This window comes from Pseudophryne corroboree, chromosome 1, assembly GCF_028390025.1.
Source record: "Pseudophryne corroboree isolate aPseCor3 chromosome 1, aPseCor3.hap2, whole genome shotgun sequence".
In the NCBI taxonomy this organism is placed as follows: domain Eukaryota; kingdom Metazoa; phylum Chordata; class Amphibia; order Anura; family Myobatrachidae; genus Pseudophryne; species Pseudophryne corroboree.
The window spans coordinates 651,932,828-651,959,418 of record NC_086444.1 but is presented as its reverse complement, the minus strand read 5'-3'; the positions used below and the strand labels follow the sequence as shown (position 1 = coordinate 651,959,418).

Sequence of the window (26,591 nt, the reverse complement as noted above, 5' to 3'; positions counted from 1 at the left end):
AGCTGGGGATCAGGGCTACTGGCAACACCACAAAACAACACCACTCAGCCACCTCATAAGTGTGTTGGCAGAGCTACAAAGCTACTAACTATTTTTAATATGTTGAGAGTTACATCCAACTCAGTGATAACTTAATAACTGTAAGATTTAAACCCAGGCAACATCAGGTACTTCAGCTAGCGTATTTATATATTTAACTCATTTGTTTAACATCTGTAGTTCTTATATGATTTTTTTTTTAAATTCTTTATTTTAATTTTGCAAATTAAACCAATTTCCATATGTTTCAGTATGAAAAACTTTGACAGTAGTCTCATAGCATGGTGACTGTAGTCATAAAGATACCAACAAAGAAAAAAGAGAAAAGGATATGGATATTCCATCATATGCTATATGTCATACAATATGAAACATAATATTTTAAGGAAAGAACTACCTCGTAACAATATTACTTATTAACTTAGTAACTATAAAAAGTGTGAGGCATCAAACATTCAGAAACAATTAGAGAGAGAAGGACAAGGGAAAAAAGGGGGGGGGGAGTGGAAAAGGTCACAGGTATAGATCGTTTGCTAACCAGAGATGAGGCATTAGCAACCTCCATCCTCAGTTTGTTTTTATATGATTTTATTCTTGCAAATAATTGTCTACTGATGCTATGTGACTTTTTATTTTAGCTTTACTGAAACTAAAATCTGAATTTTTTCCCCCGTATCTTTTGTGCCTGAAATATAGATATATAATAGTAATGCTGTGAGCCTCATTATCATTTTAAGTTCAAGTGAAATAATTGTTATAGGTTTCCATAGCTAAAAGGCTTCATTTATTTAAACTAATGTTTTTTAAAACCATTATTTCACATACATGTCAGATGATTTTGCCTTCATACTCTTATGAGGTTTGCAAGAACTACACATTCCAGCATGTCTCACCACAGTTTTGCTGTTAGTGCATGTTAAAGCTGTGGCAGGGCATTCTGGAATGTGTAGTTCCACAGCAGCTGCAGCGCCACAGGTTGCCTACCCCTGTTATACAATATAGCCTGAGTGTATATTATGCACATTATTGTCACATTGCACAATTTGTCAAAATAGCAGGAAATTCATTTTACTCTTTTGAGATAAATTGCTTTTGTGAAACATGCATTAGCAAAAGTATTTTGCACAAATTCTCACTCTTTAGTAAATTTTGCCATCTCTTTGGCAAAATTGTTTTTTAATATCTATAAATTTTTCCTTTTCCTGTTTTTCCCCTCATGTATTGCAGGACATGGAGGAGTAAACCAGTTAGGTGGTGTGTTTGTGAACGGTCGACCACTTCCTGATGTAGTACGTCAAAGGATTGTGGAGCTTGCTCATCAAGGTGTACGCCCGTGTGACATCTCAAGGCAATTACGGGTCAGCCATGGATGTGTCAGCAAGATTCTCGGCAGGTAACATAGTGAACCTGATCAAAGATAATACATTAAAAATGGCAACACAATAAAAGGTTTTTTTTTTTAAAGGATTTTTTAATATGACAATCTCAAATAATATTTATAACTTTTTAAATTTAGATTTTCTTTGCTTGGGCTAAGTTAAACCCAAACAAATAAATACTATTAAAATAAATTAATAATAAATATAGTAAATGGAATCCCAATAACTTTCATTTCTAATTATTCTGTTCCCCTTAATAATATGTTTTGGTAATTAATTAGCTGGTCTTAGTACTTAACTACTTTTTTTTATCACTATATTGGCCGACTACACATTATAATTGGCTTCATTTTGAATAGGAAATTTCATTTTGATGGATTTTTTTATTATATGGGCTTTATAAGTTAGTGTTTTTGAAAATGGATATTTAAATGTAAAAAAAAATACTTTATAATTAAGTTTAGAGAACACATAATTAGGAGACTTGTAGTCCAACCAGACTGGATAGCATGTGATGTGTGATTCATCTGCACAGCAGCAAACATTTACATAGGAATTATTTAAAAAGTTTGGTGACTTGTCAAAAGTGCTGCTTTTGAACTTCATATAGAGCTATCATGGAAAATCTACAGTATGAACTATATATGTGCCAACTGCTGATTTATTTGAGGAACCTTGAATACTTCCCAATTGTTCACAGTCTGTCTGGCAAAACACGGTGCCATTAAAGGAAATATAATTGTGTCAACATAACAGGTGCAAATTGACATAGTTCTGCTGACTTGGAATATATTTATGGAATATGATAACATTTAAAATAATACAACTAGAGTTAGCCATTTTCTGGATCAAATTAATATCCAGCCTTTCAATTCACTTGATGTGCAATTGTCAGCTCTGTTTGCCTTCATGATCAATAAACTGCATTAGAGAAATGGAAATTTGGAGACTACTTTTAATAATGCTCTCCATTATAAATAGCTTTGCAATAAATTTTTAACACATTTTGCCAATTTTGGTTTAAGGAAGCTGTAAAAGCAACTTAATTTCCTTTTGGTTTAAAATTATTTTAGTCATTATAGTTGACAAATCCAGATCTGGAGGATTCTTATTAAATTACTGCTTGAGTAAAGGCCCAAATAATACTTGTAAAGTATACTTTTTTCAATGTCTCATTTTGTTTCCCAGCACATTACAGACAGAGCCAGGACTCCCAGCACTCAAAATTAAAACAAACAACCCACAAGCATAAAGAAACAACAATAATTACATTAATATGTATTTCAATAAATTTTTTTCATAACGATAATAATAGGAAAACACAGATATTAACCCCTGTCATTTAAATTGCCTGTCATCTAAACGTCTGTATAGCTTTTATAGAGAATGCCCGATATTTCACTAAAGAATAGATCCTATCCTAAGGAGCTATTGTAACTGTGTAATAATTTGAATTTTTACAAAGCCTTAATTTATCTGAAATCATAACAGCAGCCTTAATTATGACTTGCTATAAAGTTTGTTTAGCTAATACAGAGTATATAATAGTATACATTGGATTACATAATACTGTTCCTATATGTGACAAACTATAAAAAAATCCTTTTCATTCATTAACCACTCCCCCCCACCCACAAAACCACTCAGAAATTGTAATTTTTTAAAATTACTTAATAAAGTTTAAAAAGTATATTAAATAATAATTTTAAATATTTTTTTTTAAATATATTTTTAGACGCCCACTATAAAATAACTTCCCACCCTCATTGGTAATAGACTCCCCCGGTGGTATTAAATCCTAATAATAGTACCCCCTTAGTAGCAAAAATTTTCAGCGTTTTATAAACTACTCCCCTCCCCTGTAAAAAGACCCTTTTTTGCACTCCCTTCTACTCTGTGATCAATGTATTTTTTTTTATTACTTTACCCCCTCCTCCCTCCAGCATAATTTAACCATTTAACTTTATTTTACCCCTCCCCCACCTCTACCAGTGACAGCTCTCCCCCTGCGGATTATCCCCGCACATGCATGGGCATATACCCTCCTCCCCCCATATGCAGAGCACAGCGAAACGTGTGTCAGTGGGGACTAATGATCAGTCCTCCCTGCTGCATCTGATCTCTGCATTTGCAATTGCACTTCCAAATTGTGCTGGGGGAGGAACTGCATGGCATTCTAGGGTGCGAATCCGGTAGTGATGTCAGAGACCACCGCATCACTGTAGGGCTTCTGGGAAGCCAGAGTAGTTATGTGCAGAATGGATCTCTTAATCTAAAAGCCGGGCACACAGTGGGGCAGCACATCACATGTGATGTGACCTGGCCAGGTAACGTACTCATGGCTCCAGTCACATTACATGCCACTGTGCCAGGTTAATATTACTCATGGTTAAATATTACTCATTATATACTGACCTTAAAGGACATAGTGCAAATACCACATACACACAATAAGTATATTTAAAGCTGACAACCTCGCAGCAGTTTGCTAAAATGCTGAAAAGAGTGCTGGGAGTCTGATAATTGAAGCGGCGAGTGGGTGAAGGTGTTAGGTAATAATTTTCAGAAAAAACTATTTTTTAATGGATGGAGGTGTTATGCCCTTTGGATCATAGTAACAATGTTTTTTTTAAATGTTGGTAGTCTAGTTACTGATATATTTTGTTCTATGTCCAATTTAAACAGCTCTAAAAATATTTTTTTAACTGTAAATATCTCCTAAACATAACATACAGATATGACAGGGCTCATCCTGCAGACTAATCGCGGCAAACGCAGGTTGTTTGCCGTGATTAGTGTGCCCGCGGATGTGCACGTGCCCTGCTCACACACTTGCAATCCATAGGATCGCATGGGTGTGGAGTCTGTGGACGCTTCCATTAACAGATAGACACAATTGCGGCAGAGTCGCGCCAATGACCCATTCACGGGTAAGATGAGCCCTGTCACATCTGTAACACTGTCATCCACTCGCCTCTTCATTTATTAAGCAGCAAACCTAGCAACTTCTCATTCGCAAATCATCGCTCTGTGTTAAGATGATAAATGATAATAACTTTGCTTAAAGAAAACAAACAAGCTGTTTAATCACCATGCTACCTTGTATCCACTTCATTAATGAGACAAAGGCTCTGTACTGAAGAGTGCAGCTTATCACTGCATGTAATTATTTATTATTACCTCTATAACTATTTGCATACATAATACTGTCAATGTTCTTTATTTAGCCTGTAGTGGTAATGGTGGATGAAGACCATATTGCAAAATAGACCTTTGTGACATTTTTTACATGTACAGTATAGGGTTTAGATTTGTTCAGATTTCCAACACTGTGGAAATCTAGACATGGAAATGTTTTTGTTCATACCATTCATGTTCCATTTGCATTTACAATAGAGTGATAGAAGTAGTGAGAGTATAATCCCATATCCCTTTTATTGCATTTGGAAATAGGAAGCAAAGTGTTTCATTATGGACCATGTGAAATCCATATTACTTACTATAGCTTACCCAGATTTTATATAATCAATATAGTCTACATATAAACTCCACTACAAGTTCATACAACCATAGACAACTCTAGGCAGAGAGTGCAAGGAAAATACTGTGATAGCTGAATTGGTTTGTATTGACTGTCTACTGTTTTTAAAGTGTAATATGTAATCAGGAAAAGGAGTGAAACAGAACTCATCAGTGACATGCAATGCACCAAAAAGGACCTGGAGTTAATAAAAAAGAAATATGTATACAACTTTGCGCAATACAAGGGGTGTACACACACACACACACACACACACACACACACACACACACACACACTTACAGTAACTGCTTTTTACGTCTCTTTTAATGGTAGCAGTATAGAAATCATGCATTAAACTAGCAATTTTAATTAAAGATTATTTCTGTTTATTTAGAATGGATGAAATCAGATACCAACTTATGCCTTAAACATAATTCTTACCTGTATTTACATAGTTACCAATAGTAAAATGTTATTGCATGCTTGGTTGCCATGTTAGCTTATGTGTCAGTACTGTCTAAGTGAATTTAGTAGTAAAATTCCTATCATATGCTTACTAAAATGGTTAGAATGTAAATACGTGAAACTTGAACCTGGATTTTTTGCTGCTGGCTTGTTGCCTTGAACATCTGCACTGAGGTGAGTATATTTTGAACTGCAGCTCTTGAGAGACTCTTTCCTATACTCTCAATAAGTATTACCTTTTTCCAATCGGCGGACGATCAGAGGAAGCACTTCAATTAGGGATGGGGTTATTAAAACACTGCAACTTCCTGTTTCCCACATCTGATTATTCAGCTTTGTAACTGGGATCTTGCCTAGCTGTTTCTACCAACACTGTCTTGCCCTTGACCTTGTCTCTGTTTGATAAGCCATGTATTAAGGTATGCCTCGACAGAGAATGGTTTCTTAATAATGTCTTCCACTCTGATAACTGGACTCCTTCTCTGATACCAGATCTGCTGTAGAGGAATCAGGCCTCAAACATGGACTATATCAGAGAAGATTCTGCTCCTGCTCAGAAAGTAATTGCTATGACTTTCAGGCCCAGGTTATACAAATTCTTCAATATCACGTTAATGATTCTGCATTCCTGTACACCTTCAGGGAACCCTTTTGTGTCTTCCCCCAAGATTCAATGCAGACTAATGCAAGGGATTAGAGACTCTTAGCCAAGCACAGGTCACATTTTCAACTTCAATCTTCACAGGTCCACTCACAAAGAGAGTATGTGGGTTGGATAATTATATTTTTTACATATGGCTTGGCCATTTTCCTCAGTAGAACGTTCTGGCCTTTTGCTGGTACCTTGTGACCAAAAACTGCAGATTTTCCTTGTAACCTTTGGAGGTGTGCAGGCAAAGCTGCAATGTTGGGCTACCATAATTAGATGTGACTGTTCATAATGGAAAAGTGACATCACTCGGCGCTCCCAAAAATATAATAAAGGGTATCTTCCATAAATTTGTGATACAATCTCCCTTCAATTAGGAAGGATAAATACTTTGTCAGTACAACTCTAAGAAGAAAAACAAACAACCACAATGGTGCAATATAGAAAAACCAAATAGGATCCATAGTGAATTTTATTGGTCCCATTCACAATTGTACAGGTTAAGCATTGTGTATCACCCTCATAGGGTCAGTCATCCACACGCAAGGTCTCTTTTTTAAAACTGGAACTTAAAAACATATATATAGTGCAATACTGTTTGTTTAAAAACACATTTTTAATATACAAATGCACTCACAAAGATAAAAAAATAAATAGGCATATCACCAAGCTGTATTGTCCCCACTGGAAACACCATTTAGTCCAGAAGTGGCACAATGAGTCCCTCTACAACTCCGGAACAATGGAGGATGACACCAAGCCTTCTGGACATCCACGGTGCAGCCATTTGGAGAAATGCAGCAATCTAATGTCCCACAGCTTAAACGTGTTTTCAGACGTATTCGTCCTTCATCAGAAGCTTCTGATGAAGGACAAATATGTCCGAAAATGCGTTTAAGCTGTGGGACATTAGATTGCTGCATTTCTCCAAATGGCTGCACCGCGGATGTCCAGAAGGCTTGTGTCATCCTCCATTGTTCCGGATTTGTAGAGGGACTCATCGTGCCACTTTTGGACTGAATGGTGTTTCCAGTGGGGACAATACAGCTTGGGGATATGCCTATTTATTTTTTATCTTTGTGAGTGCATTTGTATATTAAAAATTTGTTTTTAAACAAACAGTATTGCACTATATATATGTTTTTAAGTTCCAGTTTTAAAGAAGAAACCTTTTGTGTGAACGACTGACCCTATGAGGGTGATACGCAATGATTAACCTGTACAGTTGTGAGTGGGACCAATAAAATTCACTATGGATCCTATTTGGTTTTTCTATATTGCACCATTGTGGTTGTTTGTTTTTCTTCTTAGAGTTGTACTGATAAAGTATTTATCCTTCCTAATCGAAGGGAGATTGTATCACAAATTTATGTAAGATACCCTTTATTATATTTTTGGGAGCGTCGAGTGATGTCACTTTTCCATTATTTGCACGTATTTAAGAGTTTTTGGTGAATGCTCTCTTTGTGATATTACTGGCAGCAACCTAAACTCTAAGCGCGGTTTAGATCCTATTATTTCTGTAGATGTGACTGTTGGTGAGCATCAACATATTTGAAACAGACAGATATAGATTATGACTGCAAACACCTGTTGTGCCATTAATAGGCATAGTGCACCACAGTGACAGATAAACACAATCATTTAAAAGGAAGGTTCATTGTTGTAGAAACTTTTAATATATCAGGTCTATTACAATGCTCTTATATGTAAGAATGGCATGACAAAATAAAATCTCGGATCTGATATTTATGTGAACGAACAATCGCTATAATTGTGGAGGATATTACAGTTTTGGGAGAAAAAGAAACATACACAAATATAGCATCTTGTTGGTTGGGACAGGATGACATACTGTAAAAAGACAACTTTGATTCAGTTATAAACTACTGCAGACAAGCACACCTTTACATTCAAGACAATGGGGTCTATTTACTAAGCCTTGGATAGAGATAAAGTCGCTGGAGATAAAGTACCAGCCAAGCAGCTCCTAACTGTCATTTTTCAAACACAGCCTGTGGCATGGCAGTTAGGAGCCGATTGGCTGGTATTTTATCTCCAGCGACTATCTCCATTCAAAGCTTAGTAAATAGACCCCAATGTCTCCCTTTTAAGTTCAGCATGAGCAAAAGATTGCTGGACAATAATGGGTACATTTATATATATTGGCATTCTGAAGTTAAGCATGTTGATTTGTTTCATTTAAGCTGTCAACAATAAATTGGAATTTCATACCTCATTATTTGGATAAATAATAATTACGGTGGAACCCTGTCTTAGTTTACTAAATAATATGGCACTGTAATCAGAGATGTCACTAAAAAAATGAATGCAATTATAAAACTAATTGATTTCATAATCAACATGCCACATCAAAGCCTTATGTGTTTTGAATCTTCAGAAAGTTCATATGATCCTTGTAAATGTATACCTGCTACACCTTTACTATTTGCACAACAGTTACACTTGACAAGTTCCAAGATTAGTTTATGTTACACAGCAAATGAGTAAGTATGTAAGCAGACTTGTATGCAAACATTTGAATCATTTTAAATTAACTTCAAGATTATCTGTATTCTGCTACGGACAGGGTACTGCAATATTTTGGAGCACAGAGATGCTCCATTACTTTTTAGTGCTGCGAAACAATGATTGCAAGAACATTATACTGTTATCAGATCAATACAATTTCCACCCTGAGTGCTGAGAGAGTCTATGTGGGACACAACCTAGAATTTACCAGAACACATTAGTATTGGATTGTACCTATATCTTTTACGCAATGGACTTGTTCAAATGCTGTTGCAATGGGCATCTAATATGGAAAAAAGAAGCTGGCTGATTGATTACATTGCTAGATCAACAACAAGGACTAAAACAATCTAAATTTGACACCTAGTACATGAGATCTACAGCTAACATTATTGTTTTTAATTGTCCATTCAATAAATTGGGGTAATTTGGAATCCAATCCTGTGGAAACACTTTACTACAAAAACTTGTGCAATTACAACCCAAATACCCAATCATTTGTGTATTTATAACCAACATAAAATGGTTATATTTGTTCTATAGACACAGCCTACTGAGATAGGATGAACTTTGGTACCTATAATAAAATATTATTTGCATTAGTTGCATTAATGTGCTATGATTTTGTCATATACCAAAGGACATGTGTGGAAAGTGACTCTCTCCTGGGACCCTGGTTATAAATCCTATGAAATGTTTAATAACATAAACCCCATCCTTTCTCTCTTTGGGTTTCAGATGTAAAGACTCTCGCCAAGCTCTTTGCTAACCATCTTAGTTCTGTGGTAACTCAGATAGTCCACCAGACCAAATGGGCTTCATGCCTGGTAGTCTGTCACCTCTACCTCGTGTTGCCTTTTTACCCACCATCAGATTTCTTACAAAGCTTAGGATGGGTCAGTAGTGGTACCCTTGGATGTCTCCAAGGCCTTTGATTAGGTGGAGTGGCGATATATGTGGGAGGTGTTATATCGCTTTGGTCTTGGCTACATTTTTATCTGCTGGGTTCTGCCACTACTTTTGGACCTTATAGTCTGAGTCTGTGGTTGACACTATTGCACTATATGCGGACAACATGATTTTATTTTTATTGGATGTGGAGGAGTCCCTTCATCATCTACAGTACAAAGCTAATCTCAGGGCTCAAAATAAATTGGACCAAATCTTCCTCTTGCATGGCTACTTCCCATTGTTACCTCCCTTGGGCTTCCATTACTGTGACCCTGGCATTTCAAATAGTTGGCGATCTGGATGTCTGCTGACCTCACTGAATATACCTTGCTTAACATTTATCCCGTCACATAATCTTTTACATTAAAATCTCACACATGCAGAAAGCTCCCCCATACAGTTATGAGTAGGGTAAATCCATTTTAAAATTATCAACCAGCTCAAGTACATTTATGTATTGCAACACTACCTGATCTATATTCCTAACTGGTATTCTCTTGAAGAAGATCCTTAATAACATATACACCATTATGTACTTATGTTAACTACCCTGCTAGGACTTTGCTGGCGGCTGACCCTCTGGATCTAATAAATTGGAAATTTCAGTTAATTATGCTGCTAATTATGAGATGTACAAAATCTGTTCTTTTTGGTATAATTCAAGCTTTGGGAGGAATCTTGTTTGTACGCCTAGCTAGCGATGATTCCTAACTGGATTTTTCCTTGGCTGCTTCCCTTCCCCTTTTTACTTTATTGTTTATTGACGTATGTATTTTATATTTTGGGCACAGATTACTGCTATTTATTTCCCTATTGACTCATTGTAGTAACTGTGGTGCATGGATGATGATTTTGAGCTTCTGTAACATTTGTACTTTGTTGTGCCTCACCTGCTAACTAGCTTGGGTGTTTTTGGTTTGTTGTTTTTTTCTGTTTGCCTCTTTTACAAAGCCGTTAATAGAAATACTTGATATATAAAAAAACAAATGCTTATGTGTTGTGATTTCACACTATAAACTTATAATAACTTTTGCATATATATCTGAGGATTAAATATGTCTTAAACAGAAACTGCACTAAATACTTATACATTATTGCTCTTAGAAGCATACAAATAGAGCAGAAATAATGATATTGTCAGAATAGCGGAATATATATATGGGATATTTATATGCTTACAAATTTCATCCTAAAACTACATGAATAAGGGATCCTTTCCAAGCAGCTGCATTTTACCAGCAACCACAATTGGCTGTCATGGGGCTCTGAATAAAATGATCTTAAATGTGATTTGTTTTCTATGACCACTGTGATTAATCGCAAGCATTTCACCAGCTTATGCCTCTATCAAATGATCATATTATTCCTATGCTGGGAAGAACTACAGTAGTGTGCTAAACTCCACTGCTCAATTTCAGAAAATACTAGTAGATCTATCAGTATGACACGGCTTACATGCATTATGTCATATAAAAGGCAAATTGTGAATGTATTTTAAATTAACATACATTTATTTTACACTATAAAATTAATCTTCACACCCTTATTTTCTTTAAACCATTCTTTATTTAAACTGTGCTGTCATTTTTCCTTTTTGCAGGTACTATGAAACTGGTAGTATTAAACCTGGAGTAATTGGAGGATCAAAACCAAAGGTTGCAACACCCAAAGTTGTAGACAAAATAGCGGATTACAAGAGACAAAACCCTACTATGTTTGCATGGGAGATCAGGGATCGGCTATTAGCAGAGCGAGTGTGTGACAATGACACAGTGCCCAGCGTCAGCTCCATAAACAGGTAAAAGCACAGCCCCCTGCTAGAAGCATACCCATTGAACAAAAGAATTATGTTGGGCATGAATAATAAATTAGCAGAGCATGTTCCTTAAAATAGGTTTAGAGATAATTGGGATGCCAAAATAGTGCATTCATTCACAACAATGATAAATATCTTTGGGTACATTTACAAAATCTGTTACAAAAGAATAAAAATGTGTGGCCTAGAAACTCATCTGATTCTGTTATTTTCTGTAAAACAAAGTCAAACATCTCATTATTTAGATTTGGTAAAACCCCCATTTTTCCTATTCTATTTGAATGTTCTGATATGTTTTCATGATTACACAAAGCACACATTTATTGTCACACAATCACATACTACATACATTGCGCAATTTTTATTTATTGTAAGTCCTTTGTATTTTTATTTCTTTTTCACACCTGTTTTGTTTGAACTGTTTATGTATTTTGTAAGGGTGTGTACACACGGTGAGATATTATCTTTCGATTTTGACTATATAGTCAAAATCGCAAGAAAAGTTAGTGAAGATCGCAAGGTGAAAGTCACCTTGCGATCCCGATTCGATCCCGATGCGCGGTCCCGCCAGGTCGGCATCGCAAGAAAAGATAGACTGTGCAGGCAAGTCAATCCTTGCTAGATCGGTGTACTATCTAGTTCATCTCACATGTCAATGACATCTCACATAAGCCAAAATCTCACATAAGCTAAAATCTCACATAAGCCAAAATTGTAAACACACATAGTCCATATCTCAAGAAAAGTTAGTCAAAATCTGTGCTATCTGGGCTCCAGGGAGTACAAGGGAAATCGCAAATGAAAATCGAGCATAGCAAGGATCTCACTGTGTGTACACACCCTAAGGCATAACAAAACTCTTGTGGTGCCATATAAATAATTGATAATACAAATCTGAAGGAGTAACCAAATAACTTTACTAATGCTGGGCATACACTATACAATTATCTGGCCAATTTGCCAGATATCAGCCGATCACCCAGATAATTGTACAGTGTATTGTACAGTGTGTGCACACTAGTGATCAGACAATATACTGTTGATCGGTCAGACATGTCTGATTGTCCAGCATGTCCAGCCGATGTGATGCAGTGCTGCGGCTGACTGATGGTGTTTCTTCACTGGGGAGGAATGTGGAAATGTCTCCACCCCAGGGGAGGAAGCCAGATAACCTGTGGCCATACACTGTGACCTATCTCAGTGTCAGGCTGTCAGATAAAATGTCTTTCGGTCTGTTCAGCATGCTCTGAGTTACACTAATCCATTTATCTTCCAGTCAATTCATTCACTGTTCAGTATGTTCTAATAACAAACTCACACAATCCCCACCTCTTGGACAAACACCAGAGTTTCTGCATCCTTTACTCACTTTTACTCATTTGAGATATTTAGCTTAATTAACCAGTTTATGTTGTATCTTTGTCTGTGTGATGCATACACAGTCATTCACCAGCCCAATCCCTAGTGCTACTATATAATTTATTATCTGCATTTCACTTATTTGCTGTAGTTGTGTTCATTTTACACTAGAGGGGGTCCATGCAGTAGAGCATGTTATGCACATCATTGTAGTGGAATGTATAGTAAATACAAATACAAATATAAAGCAGTTACATAGAGGCTACATTATTTCCAAAAGTGTCATTTTTAATTCTCTTCTCATAACTGTATATAAATATTGCAGATACTGCATAACACTCAGCTTCACTATATGCATGAAGCACCACCTCTATTACACGCCAGTAGCTCTGAAACCAATTTCTAGGCTGATTTTCATAGTTTCACTGCATCAAAGATCTACACATTATTTAAATAGTGTTTTTTTTAAACATTTCTGAATGATTTTACACTAAGCCATAAATGTTATATGGAACTAATTTTTTTAACCGATTGTACAGAAATGGTATGAGACTTCTGATAACATTTAGAAATGGGCTGCATAATTATTTAAATATATAAACACATAAAAAAAACACTTTAGTGACTCAAACTATTATTATACAGTCTAAACAGGATAAACGCATATTAGGCCAGATACATTAGTTTTACCATTAAATATTAACTGGTGAATATTGAAAAGAGTCTAATATTTTTTTATCTTGCCTACGCAGCTGAAGTATATTTATTAGCAATAGACATTTGTCTATAGAGTTTTGGTATGTTTTATGAACATTCATAATGCCGACATGCATCATGTCAACATGTTTAACATGTTGATATTGACTATGTTAACAAAGCAGTATGACTATCATCTACCTCCATTCAGTTTTGGCAGTGCAGCGGTATCTTTCTGGTCCACCAGTGTCAGGTGATGTAGAGTTCTAGTATGCTAACCCCAATCCCTAAACCTCACTCTATCCCTAAATCTTCCCAGGCAGTTTAACCCTAGCCCTCCCGCCACAGCCTAGTTTAATGTCTGCGTTATGCAGAATGTCAGCATTTCACCTGTCAACATTTCAGATGTTGACAGCCTGAACATGCCATTATTCTTCAGATGTTGAGATGTTCTATCTATGTTGACGTTTCAACAATGTCAAGATCATAGGCTAAATGTAATAGGGTGTGATTTTTTAGGTGTCTAAAAAATTGCACCAAATTGCACGTTGATAACTTGCGATTTTTCTTTTACTAAAAATTGCAAATGTAATAGGGTGTGAATTTTAAGGTTAAAATGGAATTCGCAAGCAATATTTAGTAAAGGAAACATGCGGTATTTAGGTCATGTTTTTATTACTTAGTCAGAAGCATGCACAAATCAGTGAGATCTGTGCATACTTCTGTGTGTCAAAGTAAAGAAAGTGTTAAAATAAAATAAAAAATGACGTGCAGGTTCCCCCCAAAAGAATAACCAGCCCCAGGCTCTTTGAGCTGGTCCTGGTTGCAAAAATAAAGGGAAAAATTGATTGGGGGTTCCCCGTATTTAATCAACCAGCACCAAACTCTTGGACCAGTCCTGGTTCCAAAAATATGGGGGACAAAAGAAGTAGGGGTCCCCGTATTTTTGAAAGCAGCATCGGGCTGCACTAGCCAGGGAGGTGATGCCACAGCCAGGGGATGCTTTTATATATGTCCCTGTGGTTGCAGAATAACTCCCTCCAACTAGTCAGCACTGTCTGAGGTTCCCTGGGTAAGTGGGGACCCCTAAAATAAAGGGGTCCCCCTCCAGGCACCCAAGGGCCAGGGATGAAGCCCGGGGCTGTCCCCTCCATCTGTGGGCTGTGGATGGAGGGCTGATAGCTGTGAAAGGGTTAAAATGAAGATTGTCTTTTGCAGTGGAACTACAAGTCCCAGCAAGCCTTCCCCGCATGCTGGTACTTGGAGAACCACAAGTAACAGCATGCAGGGAAATAATGGGCCAGCTAGTACCTGTAGTTCCACAACAAAAGAAATACCCCAAAAAAGACAATACACACACCTTGAAAGTAAAAGTTTATTTACACACATACAGTCACACATACTTACCTAGTGTCCCACGCAGCACTTTGGTCCCCTTGTCCAAGTATAATACATTAGGGAACCTGTAAACAAAATCCCCAATATACTCACCTAGAATCCTGTGTAGATCGGTCCTCTTCTGTCCAAGTAGGCATCCACAGGGTTAAAAAAAAACATGGATCCCCTTTCCCCGTATGCAGGGACCCCCGTGACTCCTGTCACTAGAGGACCTGGCAGCCAATCAGGGAGCACCACATCATAGCTCTCTCCTGATTGGCTGAGCGCTCCTGGCCTGTCAATCAGGCAGAGTGCATTGGCTATAGTGGAGGATCGCAGTCCTCCATTATAGACAATGATGGGAAAAGTGCGGTCTGCGGCTAACCATGAGGTTAATTGAGGTCACTCTTGTGGGTCAAAGAGTCTGGTGCTGGTTATTTAAATACGGGGAACCCCCAATCAATTTTTCCCCTGTATTTTTGCAACAAGGACTGGCTCAAAGAGCCTGGAGCTGGTTATGCTTTTGGGGGGGACCTGCACGTTAGTTTTTAAAAAAATATTTTAACACTTTCTTTACTTTAAAAGACAGAAGCATGCACGGATCTCACTGATTTGTGCATGCTTCTCCAAAAATTGCCAGTCTAAACCTGGTCTATTATTCTGGCGATTTTTGTTAAGGTTTTGTGTGCAAATGAAAAATCACATCCTACTACATTTGCGATTTTCATTGGTTTCAATGGGAAAACATCTGGATGTGATTTTTCACTTGCGATTTTTGGTATGTGTTTAAATATGCGATTTTCGGAAAACGTGCGAATGTACAGTAAAAATCACACGTTTTCCGAAATCATACCCTATTACATTTACCCTCATAACTGTAGAAATTCTGGTGTTGACATTATGGGGCAGATTCATTTATCTGCATGATTTGCCCCTTGATTAAAGCTAAGCCCTGAGCTATTCATTTAAATGGGCAGATTCCCATGCCTTAAGTCCCAGAGGGCAGCCTCTGAAGCTGCAATGAAAAATCTTCTATTAAATGCACCCTGTGAGGCTTAATGATTGGGGTAAACCATAGATCCTGGGCATTTAACCTAGAATCTATGGGTTAATGCATGTTACATGCATGGAGACACTGCATCTTTATTGAATAGCTCCGAATGTTAAACTCTGAGCTTTAGCCACGTGGTAAACACTGGCTAATTGAATCTGCCCCTTTCACTGTTGACATTTTAAATGTCAACATGGTGACTGCACCCCTTCTATAGTCATAGATGTAGTTAAAAATACAATTTAAGTGTTAATTCCAAAACAGCTAAACAGGTGTGGTATCTTAGCAAGATTTATGCCACTTAACTAGAGTAAATGTCTGTGTTACCTGTTTACATGGTCAAGCATAAAGTTATGCACATACAGTACATGCACTCACTGGATTTTTTATATTTGGTGGCTGATAATTCACTGGTGCTCAGGATTTCCATTGGGACACCATCTGCGTCTTTCAGACACACTTTATGAAGGAGCATCTCAACCTGTGTAACAGTAAATGAAGTAGAATGTTGCATCTGGGATGGACCATCATGAATATGCTTAATCTGAAAAATAAATAATTCTAAACCAAGCAGTATTTTAGAAAAACAAACAAAGCAGATGAAATTAGTTCTAGAAGTAGTTATAGGAAGAAGTGATATGAAGTATCCACTGCTTATACTATTCATAATTCCAGTCAAACCTACAATCCTACAAAGTGGAGGCAGATTGATTTTAAGAAGGCAGTTCTAAAACTCTGGGATTTTGCTATGTATTTATGCATTTGCAAACATAATAGCTCTGTATGTCTGCATATTGTATACTATGTGACATAATTTTTATTTTGTGTTTTATATTTTAGTAAAGGATCATTAAAAATATATAACAAATAGTATTTTGTTTTCTGTAAAGGTACCACTGTATAGTATATATAGTTAATAGGCATGTACTGAATTAATTTATTTTAGGATTATGGTAAATTAATTCTTCTAAATGAATTTAGATCTATATGAATTCTATTTATGCTTCAGGATTTTGCTAAACTTAAGGAATAAGAAACTATTAGATAGATATACACAGGGACTAAATAAGAGTTGAGAATAAATCCAACTACAAAGTACAATGTTACTTACACTGGGGGTGATTCAGAGCTGATTGTACATGTGCTAAATATAGCACATCTACGATCAGATTCTCTGACATGCGGGGGGGATGCCTAGCACAGGGCTAGTCTGCCCACCATGTCTTTTAGCATCTCACTGGGCCTCCCGGGGTGCACGAGCACACCCCACAAAGGGCTTCAGACTGCGATCGCTGCCGCTGCAGCGATTCAGTTCGAATTACCCCCCTCTGCATAGGGATAAAATGTAATGTGTGCACAGATATGTAGTAAGCTATAGCTCAACTTCCAGTGTCCAGGTGTGTGTATGCACTCTTTGGCACAGCTGTAGAGTTGAACATATGCTTGTTTGCAGAATGCATCTGGCATGTTTTTGCACTGTGCATGTTTCGGAGGTAAATGTGCAGAGTTGAGTGCAGGCATAGATTCACACATTCTTAGGTATATCCTTTATATGAAGCTGTTGTTAGTGTGCACTGATGATGATATCAAGCCAAGCACTCTTGTAGGGGTGGGTAGACCACATAAATGCATTCAACCTTGCATATGGGTGAATACATGCATCTGTTTCCATGCATAATTTTTTTAGGCTAACCTGTATTCAGCCTATTAGTTCAGCAAAGGTTTGTTTATTCTTGTTATGGTAGTCAGGGGTTCCTAGTGCCTCATGTTTAGTAATATCATTAGTTCTTAGAGAATTGGTAAACTTAATTTTTGCCAATATTTGGTCAGTGTACACCGGTGAAGGGTAACATGGTACACTTCAGGGGCCACATGGACCTTCAAAAGGTTCACACATATATTCTCAGTTATAAGTTAGAGTAATACATTTATGCAAAGAAAGAGGCACCTGTCTGTAATAGTAGAGCAGCAGGCATTTTAAACAAGTATTATGAGCGTGTGTGATAGTTCTGAGGGCCACACCGATCCTAGAGTCGCCCGCTGCCCATCAGTGGTCTACATCATTGCTGCCTCTACTTTGAACAATTGATATGCATTCAATATAATATTGCATAAAAGATAATGAAATTCACGGGGAATGGTGCACTTTCAACGTTACTCATGGTTAAGAATAAACCATATAATTCTGAATATTGGTATTCATGATTTGTTATTACATTTATTTTATGAATATAAATGTTATTTTGGTATTCTTTTATGTCATTGCAGGATCATCAGAACAAAAGTTCAACAGCCCACCAACCAGCAAGTACCCCCTTCAAACCACAGCATAGGTGAGATATATATTAAATACAGAATTTGATAGCAGATAAGAACAATTTGTCCAATCTAGTCTGCCCTAAACACATGTACATGCACAGATTTTGGGTTAACTTTTTGTTGGGAGCCACTTAATCTACCAGTATATTTTTGGATTTTGGGAGGAAACCAGAGAAACCCCAGCAAGTATGGGCAGAATATACAAACTCCACACAGTTAGGACCATGGTGGGAATCAAACCCATGACCTCACCGCTGTGAGGCGATACTGTAGGGCGCCGTGATTCAAAAAGTTTGTGAACCACTGCATTACACCATCTGTACTGCCCTTATATTTTGCTACCGAAGTAAAAAGAAGGTCTTTAAGAAGTTTTAATTATTCATATGGATAGATCATTTTACACAAAACACTTGAGCACACACATACTAATATAACTCCTTTTTCATCCTTCGGGGGCTGAACATGGTAAATTAATTTTATAAATACTCTTAAAAGGTTTTTATATTTTACTGATTATTATGATAAATAGATTTTACCCTGAGACAGAAAATTGAAATCTACACCAAAAATGCTAAAGGGGGACCATGGTATCTTGGATAATTAAAGTAATAAATCAAAAAATAGATACTTATTCATAACATTTTATGCATCATTAGCCAGTAAGTAGTTTAACTGCTCTCTTTTCCCTTTCCATCATCTATTCTTTCCTGTTCTTTGTGCAGTTAGACTCTTGAGTAGAGAGGTGGGAAAGTTTTCAAACATTTTTTTTTATGAACCTGTCAGGAATTGTATTTATGTTTAATTTAATTTAATTGTCGAGATATTTTAATTGTACTTGCTGACTAAATAACACTTAGTTCGCAACATTGTAAAACATAAAAACAACAATACTGAAGCTAATAACAAAAAGAGATAGTAAATAAAGAACAAAGTATTTTACATGCAAAAAACAAAACAAAAACAGGACAATACAATAGACAATGCATCACAGTATTTAATTGGACTAATTTACACAGCAAACAGGGGGGATATTAAAACTGGGGATATTAAAATATCAAAATTGTTGTTGAAATACATGATATGTTATTAATCAAGGTGAAAGAAGTAAATTACAAAATACAGCAATATAGAAAACAAAAAAAAATGTAATAATTATAATGAAAACAAATACACCTTAATATAATATAAAAATGTAGAGTTGGTCACTTGTGGACAAGGATCCTCGAAAAACATAAATGATTCTTTACAGTAAATTAAGATGAAGCCTTTGGAGGGCGCAGGGCTCTGTATACATGTTTGGTCTAAAACTAAGATCATAGTATCAGCATGCATGCACTGGTGATTTCCCATTAGGCATGTGAGGCATGTGACACTTGCTGGGGAGCAGCACATCATGCTCCTCTGCATGGGAGCCCTGCTAGACCACTGTCCAGATGTGGTCAGGTGATTATTTTTTTTGTTATTACACAAAAGAGAGAGATTTAAAAGTAGGTAGGAATATTTATTTAACATGCCTCCAATACAATAGTATTTAGTATTTATATATTAAGAAAATCAAGCATACAAATGACATCCCACACCCTGCTCTCGGCTTGCGCATGCACAGTAGGTCGTGAACCCTGAAGTTCTCACAATGCAAAGGACAGCTCTTACTGTAAAAAGCTATCATTAGCATGTATATTCACAATTATTCATGCATATGGCATTAATAAATTGAGCATGCGGTAAGAGGAAGGATGGATCACATACACAATATGATACATCCCAACCATAGAGAATATGCATAGAATGGCTGGCTACCTATTTGTAAGATCCCTGTGAGACCCTTGATAATGACCTGGTACCTAGAACACCCTCAACACGAGGTAGAGCCTGCCTGGTATGTATGACAGTTCACAGTGCCTGGATAATTGAGCTGCATGCATTTTGGCTGCACTAAGCCAAATAGCCTTTCAAATTATTCAATTTCTGGGTGGGAAGAGGGATGCATGAGTGTGCACATGCTGCAGATAACCTAGAAGATAACCCAGACCTTACAAAGGTTCTGTGGCTGATTAAAAACAGGTGAAATGGAGACTTGAAGTCAGACAGCCCCAGAACCTGTTCATTCATAAGTGTCCCTTATTAAAAGGATGATCTGGCAACCCTGCTGATGATTGTTAATTGCAAATTGTCCCCCATGCTCCCCCTTGTGGGATGAAGACACTATGGTCTCCATTTAATAACAAATTATATGCAGAGTTGTACAAATACTGGCATTACACCCACCCAGGGTCATGTTAACGGATAGTCTCACTGTGCAGCTGCCCAGGGACCTATAATTCTAGGGGCCTTCAGCATGGGCAAGTGGTGGTCACACAATCAGAGTGGTGATGCAGCATTCTGACCTGTCTTCCAGTCTACAGCTTATTGGTGAATGACTGGAGCTATCCACAAATCAGAGCGCTGACAGCCGTTCACTGTATGGAAGCATGTGGAGAGATGGTGCAGGAGTGTAGGAGGGGCTTGTTATGATTTTTTTTATTGGTTCCAGTGAATGGGTGGTTATGGGCCCCAGATACACTGCTTTGCCCAGCACCCTCAATGCTGTTAAGACAGCCCTGCACCCACCCCCTAATTGGTAACTCATCATCATCATCATCATCATCACCATCATCAGGGCAGACTTGCACTAGCCTAAACTCAGATCATCTGTTGAGTTGGTATTATTTCCTGGATGAACTTGTCAAAAAAACTTGAATTATTTATTACCATTCGGAAACTTGAATGCATGAATATGGCGAAAAAACCCTCCAAAAACACAAGACTTGAAAGCATGAATATAGGAAAAAAAAACAAGACAAAAGAAAACCTTGATGTAGTTAATGTCTGCATAAACTGCCATTATTTTAAAGTCATGGATTTGTTAACTCTTATAGTAATACTACATACACTATAACTATATGGGATAATACACTCTGTGCTAAGGATGCAGGCAGTTTATATTGATGTATAAACTGTTGCTTTAAACAAATCTATTTTAAAACAGTTTACATAGACGACAGAGTGACTGAAAGATTAAGCAGCTTGGCCCCATATTCTCTTAACTTTACACCTCTTTATAGATGCAAATTGATGATCACACATCAGTACAAAGCAGTCTTGTCTCGGTAATCCTTCTTAAAAGGGTTTCCCCAAAAGGATGGAGGATTTATACCTTCATCCTATTTAACATTCTGTGTTGTGCCAAGGACTTATTTGCTGCTCCCTTTGGAGGCTCACCAGGGTCAGCAATGAGGAGTTTTATACAAAGGGTTCACTGAAGCAATACTTTAGTTAGTTATCCTTCCGACTCAAAGATCTGTGCAAAAGAAGAAAATAGCATTTGTTGCTACTTGCTAAATTCCACCTGCTGGCTTTCCTTATACTGTTTACTGATTGAAGATCTTTTCTATTTCAGACACCAGCCGGCTGTAATATATCCATTTGTGTTGCAGTTTGGGCAAAGGTTCATAATCGAACATTGCTTGAAATGAACTTTCTAGGTGTATGTTGTACAATGCTGTTTAGTAATGTATGTCTTCCAATCCTTGTGCACTAGTCTCTCACACAAATATAAGATGAAGGCTGAATCATTTATGGTTTAGCAATCCTCATAGAACTAAAATAGTTTGGCCTGTGGGAGAATGATGCAAACTTAAATGCTCTAGTGAAAAAATAAGGTTTCATTGTACAAGAATACCAGGCTTTGAAGTAACCTGGGTGGCAGAGACATATTTTAGGGATCATTCACTTTCAAGGCAAGGGGTGCTTTAAGAGAGAAGGAGGCCTGTGTCCAGCCTCCTCCATTCGGGCCCCCTCCTCTCTGCTGGGAGCGCTGTAGAGTCTGAGTACTAGAGGGCTCAGACTCTACTGCGCATGAGCAGAACTCCGTGGTAATGGCCGCTGCGCCATTTTCATGGGGTTTTAACAGTGGCGGTGACATCACCATGGGAGTCCGAAGGGGTAAGTATTAAAAATGGGTCCAGCATGTGTGGTGTGGGCCCCCCCTTGACTCAGAGGGCCATGTGCACACACTGCACCCATTATAGATATGGCAGTGGCAGGGTCAGCTCCAGGCACGTTCCAATAGAGTGGCCGAACAGGGCCCCACACTTAATGGGCGCCGCTAGCTCTGAGTGTCATATTGGAGTCTGTAGCCAGGTCCAACCCACTGCCCGCCTCAAGAGACATGTACACACTGCTCAGAATAGGACAAGTACACCCCTCCCCATTCGCCGGCCGAGAGCCAATCAGAGTTCGCCAATCGACAGCTAAGACTCCTGATTGGCTGCCGGACCACGAGCTTTGATTGGCTCATGGACTGGCACCTAATTAGAGCTAGACACTGCCAATGCAGACTGATGGGCAGGAGAGACGCACACTGTGCTCTCCTGCCCGTCTTCAAGAACAGCAGCCTCACCGTTCTTGAACAGCAGCAGTGCGGTGAGTAGCACTGTGGGGAGGAGGGGGCATGGTGAGGACATGTGTATCTGGCATTGGGGACATGTCTGGCATTGGGAGCATATCTGGCACTTTGGGGACATGTGTATCTGGCATTGGGGGCATATCTGGCACTGTGGGGCCATGTGTATCTAGCACTAGGGGCATATCTGGAACTGTGGGGACATTTGTATCTGGCACTGCTTTTGGGCATATCATGTGTATTTGGCACTGAAGGGGGGCAATTCATGTGTATCTGGCGCTGCTGGGGGGCATATTGTGTATTTGGCACTACTGTGGGGCATATCATGTGTATTTGACACTACTGGGGGCATATATGTATCTGACATTGCACTACTGGGGTCATTATGTGTATCTGACACTATACTGGGGACATTATGTGTAAGGAACACTACTGTGGCTGTTATGTGTAAGGCTGGTGGGTGGGGACGGAGGGTGCTTTGATATTTTTTTTGCTCAGGGTGCTAGTAGGCCTGAAGCCGGCCAAGGTTCAAACAGTATCTTGGGGTATTGTTCCCCTGTCATAGATTTACCTTAACTTGTCAAAGGCTTTTTACAAGTGGCCTAAAACTGTAGAGAGTTGCATAAGAATGAGTGGTGAAGCCATTTCATTGTGTACTATGTATTTTATATCTTATTTGCAGAAAAACACACTTAGGGGGTATGTATAAAAGCTTGAAAAGATAAAATACCAACCAGCCTGCAAAATTACAGTTAGGAGCTGATTGGTTGGTATTACTCTCTATCTCTCTTCTAGCTTTGATACATCGCTCCCTGAACTGATTTCAGCTTTGTTAACTGTGTAATGTAACCTTCCAAACACAGTACAGAATTAACTTTGAATAAGGTACTTTGAATTAAGCATTTTCATGTTTTGGATAATAATAGCTGTTTCTGTTCTGCAAATATGTCCATGCACACAAGTAGGAAAACTAGGATACAACTAGAAAAACTATCTCAGTGACGCAGTTAACGCTTCAAAAATGATCCTTATCACCGAGTTATGTCTTGCAATGATAGCTATGGCCCTAATGTCAAACTGTGGGAGCTGTTCCTCATAGTTACATGGGTTTTGCCTTTTGTGAAAGTTGGATATTGCAGCTCATGGGGGCTTGTTCACAAAGGTTCATATAATACAACTTGGCATAGTTTATATATTGGGCAGAAATGGAAATAAAAGGGTTGTTCAATCAATACACACCTTATAATTGGTTTGTTTTCTGTATATACAAACAAATTTGATGACAGTATTTTGTCTTGTGATTCTGCAGCTTCTACTGGATCAGTGACTCAGGTCTCTTCAGTAAGCACAGACTCAGCAGGTTCCTCATATTCCATCAGTGGAATTCTGGGAATTGCGTCATCTAATGCCGAGAGCAACAAACGCAAAAGAGATGAAGGTAAACATATTTCTTTCTGCTTTCTACCATCTTCAGCTAATGAACTAATTACATATTCAATGAAATATAAGTTCGAATAGGACTATGTGGCAACAAGAAATATTAGTGGTTTTGTGAAAATATAATAGATTTCATAATAGAGTCTTATTTTTATTTTATGACCGAGGACAGTTTATAGGAAATCAATTCTAAATTGTAACATTGACCTTTTTACATAGTTAACCACTTAACGGACAATTTCCCCCCAAAAAAAACGCTCAGAAATTGTCAGGTTTTTTATTAGTCAGTTAAGTGAAGCATGTGTATTTAACATCCTCTAAAATGATTTTAGTTAAAAAAAGAAATATTTTTTTTGATATTTGATTTTTTTTGCATTTTCCCAAACATTGGAACATCGGCCGTGACCATCGCGACCATCGGAAATATCACGACCATCGCGGCTTTCATTATGAAAGCCGGGACATTCTTCAGGTACACAGGGGAGCTTAGGGGGGTTAATTTACACTTCCCCAGCGGCTGCTATTGTCTGCAGCCGCTGACAATCCAATCCACCAATCAAAAATGCAGATCAGAAGCCATCAATTCTATCAGGGTATTTGGGGATATTCTGCATGTTCAAAATCTCTGATTGGCTGATCCCAAATGTTTTTTGGACGGAATTGCAAATTGGTAAATTCCAACATGTTGGATTTCCTGATTCTTCAACCCGGTGTCATCAGAACAGGGATTTGGGGCAATTCATCTCAGGTGTATGGGTCCCATTAGACTGTATATTAAATTTTTCATTGTTATTTGCCCCAGCAAACACTATACATTTTTATTTTTTTTAAATGGCGATATTACTGAATGTAGGGTAGAGAGATATAGTAGATTTTATAACAAAAAAGTGGGCACCATGTTTAATAAACTGATAAAGGATCTATGATCAGCTATGTAGAGGTTACAATTTTTCTTCCACCCTTCTGCTAAAAGCAACCACCCTATGAGCTGGTTACCATTTCCCAGGGGTGGATTGGGATGGAAAATTAGCCAGGGAAATTTATGAAAGCAGCTGTACTGGGAGTGTTGTCTGATGAGGGGGGCGGGATCACTCCTCATAGGGCCTGAATGTACGCAGCTGCAGCCTTACTTGAGTCTTTTGCTGCAGTTGTGTCTGAAACCAGGGGCAGATTGGGAACTAAAAGTGGCCCTGTAAAATTTTGTAGAAGTGGCCTGACATGGGCAGCACAAAAGGTATAGCATACCATGGCAGCATCACTGGATGGCAGAGTTGTTGCACTGCAGAGATGGAATGACAGAATTAATGGGAACAATGCAGTGTAATGAGTGCAGTTGGCTGTCATGTGGGAGGTGGGCATACCTCCCAACATGACCCTCTCCAGAAGGGGACAGAATGCTCTGCTTCTGGACTTCCTTCTTACTGTATGATCGCCATTACCTGTGGTGAAACACCTTTCTTATCCATTACCTGTTCAACACAGGTGCCGGCAATCATAAAGTAAGAGAAAAGTCCAGAAGCAGAGCATTCTGTCCCTCCTGGAAAGGGTCATGTTGGGAGGTATGTGTGGGGCAACATGACAAAGCAGAAAACAGGCCCCACAGACACATCGGCCTACCAGGAATCTACTTGGTGAGCCCCATGGCCAATCTGCCCCTGCCATTACCTGTGAGTTGCCCATTCGCCGGCTTCCCTAAAACAATGATAGCTTATATACACTAATGCAGGGGCTGCCTATTAAAGTATGGAGGCATTCTGCTCTGCTTTTCTCCTGATGTAAACAAATGAGCAAAAGATTTACTACTGCATTACTGCATTACTAGCTTTAATCATTCTCATATTAACATGGTAGCATGCCTTCTTGCAGTTCTTGTAACTAGCACCTTAAATAAATGGAATGTGCCTAAAAATGGAAAACAAATAAATAGTACATTCTACTCTTAAAAAAAAAAGGCAGTAGCACTTTTCTCACTGTATAGAGTGAGATAACTAGTGCGCATGACACTAGATAAATCACTGGAAAGGGTGCATATATAACAGCGGCAACTGCTGTGCAGAGCGGCATACTTCATTTCTGTTCTGAATTTGTACCAGCTTAGAGCTGGCATCTCTGTCTCTTGTCCCACATGTTTAATGGGACCTGCTCAGCACCTCCACGTCGCATTGTGGAAGTGAAATGTATTTTCAGCAGCACCCTGAAAAGTGTATTAAAAACTACACATGCACAAAAGTGTAATAAACACAGTCCCTTCCATCCTATGATTGATTTAAATATTAAGGCCAAAAAGAGTGTATTTTTAGGAGACATTTATTTGATTGAAGACTTGTTCTAAAGCTGGTGAGGGTTGAAATTTGATGTGACAATTGCACATTCCAGATTCTGCCTCACCACAAATATACGCACACTAACATGCGGAGGCAGCCCCATAAAGGTGCATTATGAGTGGGACAAATGTTTTTAGACTTGCAGGTGGGATTAATTGGTCTATTTCCACCCATTTTTATGTACCCCAAATTTAATGAGAACACTTATTTTGCTGAAAAATATAGCTTTC

The 26,591-nt window shown here is 38.1% G+C and overlaps 1 protein-coding gene across 1 annotated transcript in view; it reads left to right on the top strand.

Moving 5' to 3' along the window:
* Nucleotides 1–11,168: 11,168 nt before the first annotated feature.
* Nucleotides 11,169–26,591, top strand: part of PAX5 (paired box 5) — a 278,836-nt gene continuing 263,413 nt past the window's right edge. Inside the window, exons 1-3 of the mRNA XM_063914645.1 lie at nt 11,169–11,336; nt 18,106–18,170; nt 23,910–24,038. Of these exons, the coding sequence (XP_063770715.1) occupies nt 11,251–11,336; nt 18,106–18,170; nt 23,910–24,038 (280 nt within the window). The 5' untranslated portion in view covers nt 11,169–11,250. The remainder of the gene's footprint in view (nt 11,337–18,105; nt 18,171–23,909; nt 24,039–26,591) is intronic.